Genomic DNA, 13,373 nt, shown 5'->3' with positions numbered 1-13,373 from the left:
CTTTCTGCAGGTTTATTACCCAGTTCTCCCAGGTACTAGAGCCTGGGGCTGTTTGTTACTTAAACACATGCAAACACACACGTATCTCAGCACTAATGCACTCAAATGACCTATTCCAGCGTTTCTCAACTGTATCCACGGGAATGATTATGTGAGGTCCCATTATTCTTAAAGGGCAGTAGCTGGTAATGGAAACAGCTATGTTGCTTTCTGTAAGTTTATTTCATTTCTGTTGCCGTGGTCTTCATCCGCCTACTGCTTCCCTGTATGTTAGCCCAGCTGTAATAAATTAGTAAGTGCAGGCTATTTACATACCTACCTGCACAGATGCACTAAAACACACAGCACAGCATAGTATACTTGAGTATTGCACCCCCCCCCCCCCCCCCAACCCCATCACTTGTTCCAGTAGTTCTTGAAACGCTGATCCCTATGGGTGAGTTGAGGTGATCGGATAAAAGCTCTTTTAATTCTAGTTGTTAAAACTAATTATTTTGTACAGAGGATAAGATAGGACGCTTGCCTGAAGGAGCTTGGAACTGCAGGATAGCCTGTTCAATATAGAACTTTAATTTTGTATATCTTTTCCACCACGTTAACTGGATCTGATTCTGACTTGTTTAGTGGCCCATACAGAATGCTGGCAGGTTGTGTAGCTGTCTCTTTTCTTAGTTCCTATGCCGTTCCAATGCAATCCCAGGCAGCAGCAGCAGCAGCGGCGGCGGTGGTGGTGGTGGTGGTAGCAGCTAGCTGACATTCATGATACTTTGTTTCCAATTCCCCATCTCCACCTTAATAGGGGTCTGTCTTGTTTCGAAAAAAAACTGCTCTTTGCATATTTGCTGGTCATCCCGCTGCACTGCCTGAGGCCTGTAATGCAAAATTGATCTGCGTTGCAAATAAAACGAGTAGAGTGGAACATGAGCCTACCAGGTAGTGATAGTGTAGCATTAATTGTACCATTGTCTCGTGCAATGGGAAACAAGGCCATGGATGTCTGTTCCTGGTGTTCAGATAAAGCACAGGACGCGGCTGGCATGCAGATGCACAGAGCAGAGGAGCGAGCTTGACATGCTTATCGACCCCCGCTGCTCTCTCTGTCTGAGTGAGGTGGGGGTGGATGAAGCAGCCAGTAGGGGCAACAATCACACAGGAGCTTTCTTTTTTCTTATTCCTGCAGAGCGATTGAATTATTATATAGACTGATTTTACGCACATTACAGTATTTTTACATATTTCTGACATATTTTAGTTTAGTGATAGATAGATGCTGGGTTGTTCTTGACAAATGGAGAGGTTGCACAATTGTGAAACACAGACACATTGATGTGACATAGAAAAACTACCATAAAGTAGATACATGTAGTTACACACTGTATTAGACAGATAGGCCAGAGTATTGGCAAGCACACAGGTATGTACTGAAGGCATCTTTTATGGCAATGGTTGTGCAATGTAATGAACCATTGAAAGAACAGTACCGGAGCGGTAACTTTCTTGCATTTTTACACCAAACAGTATCATAATGTTCTTAACCATGCGGGTAACCACTGTGTCAGAGCTACTGTTTGTTACAAACCCAGTGAGTTTCCATTACTGGCAATGCTAAGGTCTGCTAACAGTGCTGCTAGGGTTTCCAAGTAATACACTCACACAGGCTTTGATTCTCATTGGCATTTTTCTATAGTGTCTGTAAGGTAAGACCCCTTTTTATCCAAATAATTATTAGGCAGCACATTTAATTTTTCCGATTCAAATTACAATTCTAAAATCGGAGTTATTCATTTCTGGTTTGGTAGCTTTATTGTTTTTTTCGTTCTAAAGATTTCTCAGCATGGTGTAACAGAGACTGCGTGATCTGTACTGTCCAGCGGAGCAGTGCATCGTGGGATAGAAGCATAGAGCCTGGTGGGGCGTCCAGATTATTTAGTTAACTTCATCAAGTATGTTAGCTAAATTAGATCGCTGTAATATGAACTATGCACGGTTCCTAACTTCTCTGTGTATTGATAAAAGTACAGTATAGTTGACTACCTGCAAACCTGGTGTGGATCTTGTCCTTGGTACCCTGATCCTTGCTAAGTAGGTCATTATTTCCTGCAAAAAGAAAAGAGACCTATGACCCAATTTTCAAGCCACAAAGATAACACATACAGTATATCATCTGATCGGAGTAGCTATGAATTCACAAATAAAGGCATGCATCTATAGTACTTCTGTGATTGTCAGGCTAATATTATATTAATGTATTATTATGTTTTTTTTTTTACATAACAGGCTTTCAAACATGGTTTTAAATTATCTCTCTGTGCTCATCATCCTGAGACTATGTCGGAGTAAAAGCCTGACAGTTGTAATCATACCTTTTGCAGGATCTCATTAGATGTACTCCCTGAGATTGACAGGTGTATAATTAAACAGGACTGTGTGAAAAGAGGCAGAGGTGATGCCTGAGGCGCTGGCACACTGCATTATCCAGCCTCTGGCTGGCCCTACAGTTCACCACATTTTCAATGGAGGGTACTTTATCCTGATATATAAAATAGCTAAATATACTCTATGATATTGAGGGGGGGAGGCTAGGGGCTGTGTCAGTGGGACAGCAAAAAAGAAGCAGAACTAATTCCATTCTGGAATGCTGGAAAGAGTTCTTTGAACATTTTAGTGACAATAAACCACTTGTATTCACTGAAAAAAAATGTTTTGTTTATTTTTACAGTATTTTAGAAATTTTAAACCTTGTATCTTATACAGCATACCCAAGGTGTATATACTTAGAACAACTGGACACATGTTTAAACTGTTGAAAAGTGTGTTTTATTGGGATAAAAACAGAAAATGCATGCCATCTGTAGCACACACTTCTGTGTTCTGACCTTTACGTGACCGACAGGCTGGTAGAGGGCTGATAGCAGGGTCTTCATTGGCAGGTGCTTCTGTATCCATTAATTACTGATGTTCCACAAGGAACATAATCAACATTCTGGAGAACTGTATCAACATTCTAGAGAACTGTATAAACATTCTGGAGAACAGACTTTACTGTGATTTCTCTGAAGGAATTAGAAGCAGTAATCATTAAGGAATTATTTTGGATCCCCCCGAACCATGTACAGTACATACAGAGTTATTTAATAAAATACAGTGTGAGTTTCTGCCTTTTTAACTTTCACAAGCTCATAAATGGCAAGAGGCAAGGACATAGGTTCAGAGTACAGCCATAATAATGTATCTGTCTGTCAGCCAGTCTCTGTATACTATGATAAATGTTAATACAGGCTTTATATATAAATAATCACAGTCACCAGGACACAAGACAGCCCACATACAGAGACACTCGTACAGTTTAATAAAGTGTATCAGAGTCAAGCTGACATCTGCAGACTCGGAGAGGTGATCTAAATCAGATGCTTTTATTACACTGTCAAACAAGATAAGGTTCTGATAAAAAAAAAAAAAATAGTGTTTCATTTTCGCAATCCCCGACTGGTTCTCTTTCCGCGTAAACCCAAACTGTGTTGAGCCAATTATTCCTCTGTCTGCTTTCTGCTGGGTTAATGAGCAAATCCATTCTCATGTTTACAAATGATATTGAAACAAACAATCTATCCCATCTTGCCTTGCTGAAGCTGCAGTGTCACGTGTATCACAGAGGGCTATGTTCCCTGTGAAATCAGAAGAGTCATACCTGCAGACTAACAAGGAAGAGGCTGATAAGGGAACACAGTAACTAAGGGCAGGCAAAAGGATTTCAAAACCATAGTTACAAAGACCCTTCTGAATCTTAATTTGGCATTGATTTAATATTGTATTATTATCTTTTATGTTAGGAGCATACTTTCTCTCACTGCACTCCAAAGCTCTTTCATTACTCATAGCTTGAAACTGCCCATGGCTTGAAACTGCCCATAGCTTGAGACTGCCCATATCTTGAAACTGCCCATAGCTTGAGACTGCCCATAGCTTGAGACTGCCCATAGCTTGAGACTGCCCATAGCTTGAGATTGTCCATGGATTGAAACTGCCCATAACTTGAGACTGCCCATAGCTTGAGACTGCCCATAGCTTGAGACTGCCCATGGCTTGAGATTGCCCATGGCTTGAGATCGCCCATAGCCAGACAGCACATAGCTTGAAACTGCCCATAGCTTGAAACTGCCCATGGCTCAGATTTTATCCACAGTGAAGTCTGTTATCTCCAGTCACAGTCGCCCAACCTGTAGTTATCGTTTAAATGAGGTGTACCTTTATGCATATTTTTGTTCATATCATGGTAGACTTCGATGACATACAGATAAAGACAATGGATCACGTGTCAAAATCTACCAAGATGAGACCAAAAACAAGTAAACGCACCAGAATAAAGATATTAATGACTTTCAAACGCAGTTACTTCTGAAAGGTAATGGGGATGTGACTTAAAATAAAGAAGCCCTAGAAGAACCATTAGCAGCATATGAGCAATGACTATCAACAATGACAATGGCAAAGATATTTGGAACAAATACTACACAGTGATCCTGATATGGAAGCACATTATATGACAATGTTACCACTGTGGTACATGCTATAGCAAATCATTATTGATTTAATCCTTTTTTTTTGCTTTGTACTGTATGCAGCCATGGTGAGAGCTCCTATTTAAAAGAGTTTTCGATGTCAATCAATATGCACAAGAACCCAAACTCTGAACACACGTAGTGAGCAAGCTCTATCGACCAGAACACTGTGCACCACTGAACATTACTCTCGGTCAAATTGGATTTTTTTCCACCCAAGAAGGATAACATTATCTATAAAAGCATAAGAGAGACATTTTGAAGGTTAAAGTAAAGTATACATTTTATATTTTGAGTAGGGAAGCCGAATTGACCCACCCTTAAAGGAACTGTATAATGGTCTTAATATTACAGTTTTTCCCCTAAATGGTGATTTCAAGACAAAAGCACAGCACTGCTCTTTGACCTTGGTTCTATACCACTATTCAATCATTTTATTTTATGGGATCTTAAGTAACACCAATAAAACTTTTCAGTTTCAAAGCCCATTGACCTGACCTCTTCCATTGCCACCCAAGGAGTGACCGCAGTCATGACTTCCGAATTGTGAGCATCATCTTCAGCTATGCTGCGTAAGCTATGGGGGTGATGTGAGAGCGCTCCAGTGCAGATTGAATGTGTTATAGTGCCAGAGGCAACAATTCCCTGATGATTTTGTCACAGTTAATAATAGTTTTTTCTTGTGGAGTTTCTCCAGAGCTGGATACTGCTTATCAAGATAAGGTTGATTGTAGATCATATCTGTCTATCATGCTGGATTTGACTCAGTGTTCCAGCTCAGAGAGAACAGATTGCTGTGGGGAACACAATCACCTCCTGGGATATAGTTTAGTGTTATAGAACATTGTGACATTATTAACATATTGGGAGGATGATCTCTGACCTGTTCATATGTTGTTATACTTCCCTGAAGCTCATTAAAAACATTTCTGGTTTACAGTACGGTAGTCTCCGAGTGGTGAAACTGATTTTCCCGTTGTAAATGCTCTGCCTAAAGGAAAAGGAACTTTGCTTAAAAGAACAGCTTTTTGGCACAGATAACGTTTCATTCACAACTGATACAGTACTGTTTTGTAACCTGATAACTCATCATCATCAAACTTAAATTCAAATGGTTTATTCAATCTTTTCATATTTTGATGCACGTGCGTCATGACAACTAATACATATTTATTAATTGATATTGTGTCTATGGTCAACTCCGTCTTAAAGAACACTTTGACTAAGAGAACACTTCGCTTGCTTCTCGAGGGGTGTTCTCTTAGTCTGAGACTTCTGTACAGACCAAACTAAAGGATCCTTAAGTGGAGGAAAAAAAGCATTCTAACCCCCTACACCACTGAAACAGCAACCTGGCAAAAAGAGGCTATGGGGTGTTCCACAGTTCAACCTAAACAGATTGAGAGAACATTAGAAAATGCTGGGTACCTGCTGATCCCAAGAACACTGTGATTGTATGCATACTACTATGGTGTAGATTACCCTAACTAAATGATCTCTGATTGCATTGGCATTAGTATTGGGCCATTCCATGACAATGTAACAGGATTGACCTATCGCTACTTGCATGCCATTTGTCTGATATTGACTTATCAGTTGTACAGTACAATGTTAGTATGATACTACAGTGGTAATACAATATTTTGACACATCAATGGTATGGATACCATGGTACCTTATCGGTACCACTGTGTAATATATTTCCTGTAGATTATGTTACCATCGCTGTAGGAGAATGGTTCTGTAAGGTTAAGGTCCAAGGAGACAGCATTGTGCATAAATTGTGTATAAATAAATACATTCACAGCATGGTTTACAAAAACAACAACAACATTTGCATAAAACAGCTGTGATGTAACATGACCACTCAAGACAAGGCTTGATTTCTAACCCCTAGTGCTTCAATTGCTCTTCTGTCATTACAAGGTTTAATCGTGCCCACTCTCCTGCAATGATATATCGCATCTGCAGACAACAGCACTTCTGAGTGGACTGAGAAACACAAAACTTCCAGTATGTGCTCAGAGATTCTAACCCCAGCACCATGCCCCTAAAGGGTGTTTAAATACAGGATGAATTGCTTACTGTACTGAACTCCAATGATTCTGATACAGCGTAAATTATTTGTGGGATAGTGGGTGCCCAACTTGAGCAGTCCAGGCTGCAAGCAGGGAGTTTGATTAACGTTGCTAAAGAATGCAAAGGTGATTTCTGAAACATGCACAATAACCCAAACTCAGGTGCAGGTAATGAGCAAGCAGTATCGACCGTGTAAGGAGTTAAATGGATTTTCACCATCGCCTTCCAAATAAAGCCACTAAACCTTGAAGAAATCCTTGAAAGCTAGCTGTCACCATACCTACCCTGCAACAGGGTGTTGCCAAAATAAAACACAAGTAAAACCATTGCAACTAGATTATAGCACCTTGAAGGGTATGCAATATCTTGTGGCAGGGGGCTGTATGATGTGTCAGGCTGCTATAACAGCAGACCGGTTGTTTGTCACTGTTATTGTTTCTCAGAGAATGAATTATTATTATTATTATTTATTTCTTAGCAGACGCCCTTATCCAGGGCGACTTACAATCGCAAGCAAATACAAATACATTCAAGTGAATGCCCCCACCCCTACTCTCTCTTAATAAACCATCTAATTACTGTGACTTTGTTCAGTAGATGCAGGGGACTAACTGAGAGAGCAAACAAACAGCAGCAATAAATACCCCCCAGCTTCTAAGTGTTCTGTGAAACATGACATTTTCATAAGATTATTTGTTTTTATGGGGATGCTTCAAGCGACGCTGAACGAGAATCCACAGTGAGTGAAATAATTGACTAGACCGGGGGAAAGTGTTTTTAGGTTGACAAAGCAACGGTATTAAACCCAGCATTGCAGAAAATTAACAAACAAGAAGAGGTGGTCCCAACAGCACAGACACGTGTGTGTGTGTGTGTGTGTGTGTGTGTGTGTGTGTGTGTGTGGAGGGGGGGGAGGGGGTACTGATTTGATTACAAGAAACCCTGAGATGTGCTTTCTCGGATCTCAGGAGGAATTAACAGCAATATCAGCAAACCTGCTGCTTCCGTCGCTGCCTGTGTGCTTCAGAAATCATGCACTGGTTCTTGAGTCGGAGGTACAATAGAAGTAGCTTCAAGCCAAGTGCAGGGTAATTCAAACCGCAAGGTACAGATTACTTGGGCAAAGTCAGCTAAAGCTTACCAGAGCTAATGTACTTGTACTAGTGCTAATACTACAGCCTGAAGTTTAAGGCTAAGTACTATACTATACTGAGGGGTAGGTTTACTAAGATGGGCCAGTTTGCATTTTCGTTGTGACACTTAACAAGCAAACATTTGGTCGGATGTACTAAGAGAAAATATGTTAATGAAGACAGCCGCAATATACTCATTTAAATATCTGTTGTGTCTTCTTATCGAAATCTCTAGCATTATACATTGCGAGAGTCGTGCGACAGTATTTAAATAAATAGCGGGAGTTGAGTTGTGGTTTGCTGCAGGTCTCTCTCTCTCTCTCTCTCTCTCTCTAAGATATATTATGATGCTGCATATCCATGATACTGTATACTGCTTTGAGATTGTAGTTTATGTTTACAATATATTTCAACTAATGGGTGCCAGAAATTTATCAGCTATACCTGAACTGATACTGTACATAATTGATATATCCTTACAATATAAGCAGGAAAAGCAGCTGTTTTAAGGAGGATACATATCTTGTTTATGTAAATACAAGGTTGTTTTTAATTTAACAGGTATGGTTATTAATTCAGGTATTAATGTGTTTATTTATGTATTTATGTATTGCTGAGAACAAATTCATTCAAACGTGTTTGTTTTTTAAATTGTTGAGCAATTTCTTATTTTAAAGCAGGTCATTGATACGGCGTTGTCATTCTTTTCCTATTCTAAAGCAGGTCATTGATACAGCGTTGCCATTCTTTTCCTGTTTTAAAGCAGGTCATTGATACAGCGTTGCCATTCTTTTCCTATTTTAAAGGCGTGCTTGTTTGTTTTTCTCCAGTTGTACATCCAGACGACCACGCTGACGATCTCGGTGAGCCTGAGTGCCTCGGTCTCACTGGGGATGCTCTACATGCCCAAGGTGTACATCGTGCTCTTCCACCCCGAGCAGAACGTGCCCAAGCGCAAGCGCAGCCTGAAAGCCGTGGTCACGGCCACCACCATGTCCAACAAGTTCACGCAGAAGGGCAGCTTCAGGCCCAATGGGGAAGCCAAGTCAGAGGTCTGCGAGAGCCTGGAGACGCAAGGTGGGCTGCCCCTGGGGGCTGTGATACATGGGAGTAGGCTGTGTGTGAATAGCTGAGACAGAAAGCAATATAGTGCCAGTTTAGCAGAGATTTTGATCTAGTCAGCTGATCTAAACAGTGGCAAATCTAAATTCACGGGACAGGAGCAAGTGGAGCAGAGGAAGAATATAGGGACATGGGAGGAAATTGCTGGTGACTCAGAAAAAAGGACAAGGTCTCCCCTTGGCTTGCGATTCTAAATACTGCTGTTAAAAATAAATAATATAATAGTCATGCAAAGCAAGATGTTTGATTTCAAAAACCAAAATGCCCTATATTGATCATCCGACGCTGTTTAGATCAATTCAAAAGATCCCATGAACCTGAAAAGCTTAATCTCTGTTTATGTGTATAATTTAGATTTATAATCTTTGATATAGTTTTTTTTCATTTAATCAGTTTAATTGCATGGTACATGCAAAGGCATTAGTGTAGCAATGCATAGCAACAGTAAGATAAAGTGTGGAAACATCAGAAACATCAGAAAATTATGGAACTGAAAAAAATGTACCCATGGGATATGGTATATGGGCTTTTATAAGAGCCATGAGTACAGGTATACCAGCCTCCATGACCTCCGCTGCTGCATGCAGAGAGAACAGGTGTCCTTGCAACCTGCTTACACACTTTCCAGTGGTCCCTGATGGGGTTGGCACACTCCATTAGTTAGCAGAGGACAGACCCAGATGTTTCAACTTTGCATAACTCTACAGCCTGACCTCTTTAGAAGACCGATACTCGGAAATCAAGGAAAATAATTCAGAATTTTGGACGTGTAGTACCCGCTTTGTTGATGGTAGAAATTGCTTCATTTTTTTTGTTGTTTCTGTAAATTGAGGGACGATTGATAACAAGTTTTCAGCCTCAATTTGTTGCTCTCATTGACAAACATGAAGAATCCTCTGCAATAAAAGCTCACAACCACAATAAGAGAGCAAAGCGAAAGACAGATGGGACTGCCACATCCAATTCTTTCTGGACCATCTATTTTTTTTATCTGGAGCTTGCAGTACATACATATTTAAATAAGGTTCATTTATCACTGAGGCTGGGGGCCGGGAGCAGGGCTGGCCAAATCTGCCACCAAATTACCATTACCATTGTTCTAAATACACATTTAGATTTATATAGTTTTGTAGCCTGAGGTGTCAGGTTTAAGGATAGGCGGCTGCGTGACTTGGATACAAAAAAAAGGGATTGTTTAACCCTTTAAAGAAGTAGCGGGGTTCCAAAAAATATAGCATTACACGTCCCCACACGTTGCTACAACTGTTTAAATAACATACCTATAATTTTTCTTTTAACATCTGACAACCTTTTACACTTAGAACTTTAAAGTCTGTTTCAAAGCTCTTTTCTCAATGGCTGCTCTAGTGCATGCACTGGTAGTGTAAGGATTATCGCCCGCATTGTTAAACAGCAATAATGATCCATGCTGTGGTACGGAACAGAAAAGCCAGAGCACTTGTTGTTATACTGCTTTAAAAAAAAAAATGTAATCGCTCTTCCTGCAGTGATTTAGAGGACAGATCTCAAACCCCAGTGCACTACAGCGGCCTTTTGGAAAGAAAAAGTTCAAAGTGTAAAAAGTTGTCAGGATGTTAACAATGAAAATAGAAATTACAGGTACGTTATTTAAACAGTTGTAGCAACGTAGAATTCTATGTTTTTAGGAACCCTGCTACTTCCTCTTTAAGGTACACAAGGAATTGAACGGTTGTTCAAATTGCTTCTTCTTAAAATACATTTGAGTGTGACTCAAGTATCACGAGGAAACTGTCAATTTGGACGACCAGATCCAACCTGTCAGTTTCGCACATCCTCATTGCAAAAACAAGAAAGTTAGCATCATTTTTATTTGTGAGACTCGTATGTCCCTTGTGCCTTACAGGGTTAAATAGGATGTCCATGCATTTGTACAAAACGACAACCATGTTCTATAAACTAGCATTTGACACAATGGGCTTCAGAGCATCCATATCATGGCTGTCGTTAGATTGAGATATTTACTTGGAGGGAAGTAGCTGACATACACAGTAGGACATACACAAGGCAGCCTCATTCAAGGAATTGTTCCTTCATGCACACAGTCTCTACGAGTTCAGCAGCTGGTTGAAAAAAACGGCTGTATTAAAATGTCTTGGCAGGGATGGGTATGAGGGCAGATGGCTCCCATGAAGTAGCCACTGAGCATGTCTTTATTGTTTTTATTGTTTAATTTTGCATTATGTTCTCCCTCTCACTTCACAGCATTGGCTTCCAAGCAAACTTACATCAGCTACAGCAACCACGCAATCTAACTAAGAGCCTCTGGCAGGGTCTGCCATCATTACGAAGAGTTCACTACGCTGAAGCAAGAGGAACAAAAAAAAAAGAGGGAGAAACTAAAGAAGAGCACAAACAAAAACCAGTAACAGGCATGGCCCTTTATGGGATGGGTCCTTGGAGGCCACTGTGGATGGGGTTGTGTCCTCATGATCAAACGGTAGCGACGGAGATGTTTCCAAGGTAATGGCAGGAGAGTACTTCAGAACTGAGTCTGTTTTCCTTCTTGCGTTGACGACACCGTTTGTCTTTTGTTTTCTTGATGTTTTCATGACATCTCGTGAGCTTCATTTCAGAGAGACAGACCAGCTGTTTTGGGAGGTTGGGAGGGGGAGGGGGGGGGGTGGGATGTGTGACTGAGTGACAGGCAGCGAGAGAGACTTCCACATAAGGCCCTTCTGAAAAACCCTGCAGTATAGCTGAGATATTTCTACACGGTTACTTTTTAAATGCAATCACGCAAAATATCCCTTAAAAAAGTACTACAGCATAAGACTGTGTCCAAATTACTTTCTTAGAAATACCTTAATGTGGGTTGATCAGGGACTAAAACTAAGGATCTTCTTTAGCACAGTACAGTTAATTACATTCTATTACTAAAACCTCTAGCCCTACCCACAGTAATAGGCCGATGTTGCCTCTTAGTCCTTAACTCTGGCCACTAACGCTGCACATTCTAGGTTAAATGCCCTCCAGATCCTTAGTTCTTATCCCTAGACTTCACTGACTCCCAGTATTCAGCTTTAACAGCTAACCCACACTGCCATCAAGTCTGAACACCAGGCAACCTAGGGTTGTCAAATACACCCTTAGTGTTTACACTGCCTTCCGAAATGCCGTCCTTACTGTATCTCTGCGAATCTCAAAAACTAACTAAAGGAAAATTCACTCTGAAAACTACCATTCAGTTTTACGTTTATGTGACGTTTGCAGTTCTGCTGGGCTGATGATTTAAATGTATTCATTTTTTTTTACCTTAGCCTGGAAATTGGATTAAATGTCTCCACAGAAAATGTAAATAAGGTGGTTGTCATTTTTTTTTTTGATTGAATCGGTCCCTCCAGGATTATTTCGGTTGCCAAGCAGTATATTTTCAGTGATGGTAGAAACACACCATTACAAAGCTCATTACGTGAAGCATTAGGGGCCTAACAAACTCGGTGGTTTTAGAAACTCCAGAAAGTAAACTACCAAAAAACCACAAAGCGCGATGAATGGCAAAGGCTGTTCTAGAATACTTGCAACTCACAAAATCAGCTGACAATACATCAAGATCAAGGAAATGTTTCTTTTTTTTTAAAATAACAAAAAAAAAAATCTATATATATTGTGGGATTGTTTGTGATTGTGTCTAAAAAAATGTTTCTGCTTTTTGTTTGTTCCCTCGATTTTATTCCTTTGCAACACTATCGGTGTTGCAAAGGCAGAGTATGTTCAAGTGCTGACCAAATTAAATGGGAAGTTCATGTATGTTTATAAAATGGATTGATAATGTCTGCTTTATGTACTGACCAATTTAAAAAAAAAAAAAAAAAAAGTACAGTGCCTGGATATTTGACTTTAATCTATATTAAAAAAAGGTGTAGAGCATGTTCATTTTTATACAAAAAGATATTTCTAATAAAAATACTGTTTTGCAAATATGACGCTTGCTTCATTGTTTCTTGATTGGGATTACCTCACCCTGGCTTCATTTCTTTTTATCAAACCTTTGATTCTGTTATTTCATTGATGCTTTGGTTCTCAATTGCCTACAGACATTTAGTATAGCAGCTCACAATACTTCAATAGATTATAACAGACACTGGCCATTCCCTCCTTTCCTCAGTTCTAGTTAGCATCTCCGACAGGCATATTTATCAATCCTGTTCCTCTCTTGGGCCTCCACAGTCTATTTATCGTATTACTTTAATCATATTATATGCTGTTTCCTACCCTTATTTCAAGAGCCCTCCAAGTCAACAAAGCGTTCTGTAAGAAGTTCAGAATCTCCCCACGGATATTTCCTGAGTAAATAAAGAGACAAGAAAAGCAGCTGAGATGCATTCAGCTGACAGAGGGCACACAAGCATTCAACAAAGTTGCAGCTTGCAGAGGGGAAGCAACAGCAGTCTAGGAGTTTGTTTAAACAATCAATGAATGAAAGCAAACTGGAGGTCCT

At 40.1% G+C, this 13,373-nt stretch overlaps 1 protein-coding gene across 1 annotated transcript in view; it reads left to right on the top strand.

Moving 5' to 3' along the window:
- Window positions 1-11,525, top strand: part of LOC117435454 (metabotropic glutamate receptor 4-like) — a 135,721-nt gene extending 124,196 nt beyond the window's left edge. Inside the window, exons 10-11 of the mRNA XM_059004965.1 lie at window positions 8,602-8,848; window positions 11,138-11,525. Of these exons, the coding sequence (XP_058860948.1) occupies window positions 8,602-8,848; window positions 11,138-11,187 (297 nt within the window). The 3' untranslated portion in view covers window positions 11,188-11,525. The remainder of the gene's footprint in view (window positions 1-8,601; window positions 8,849-11,137) is intronic.
- Window positions 11,526-13,373: the final 1,848 nt, after the last annotated feature.

This window comes from Acipenser ruthenus, chromosome 30, assembly GCF_902713425.1.
Source record: "Acipenser ruthenus chromosome 30, fAciRut3.2 maternal haplotype, whole genome shotgun sequence".
Classification (NCBI taxonomy): domain Eukaryota; kingdom Metazoa; phylum Chordata; class Actinopteri; order Acipenseriformes; family Acipenseridae; genus Acipenser; species Acipenser ruthenus.
Note: the sequence above shows the minus strand (reverse complement) of the source record. Positions and strands in the feature narration are given on the sequence as shown.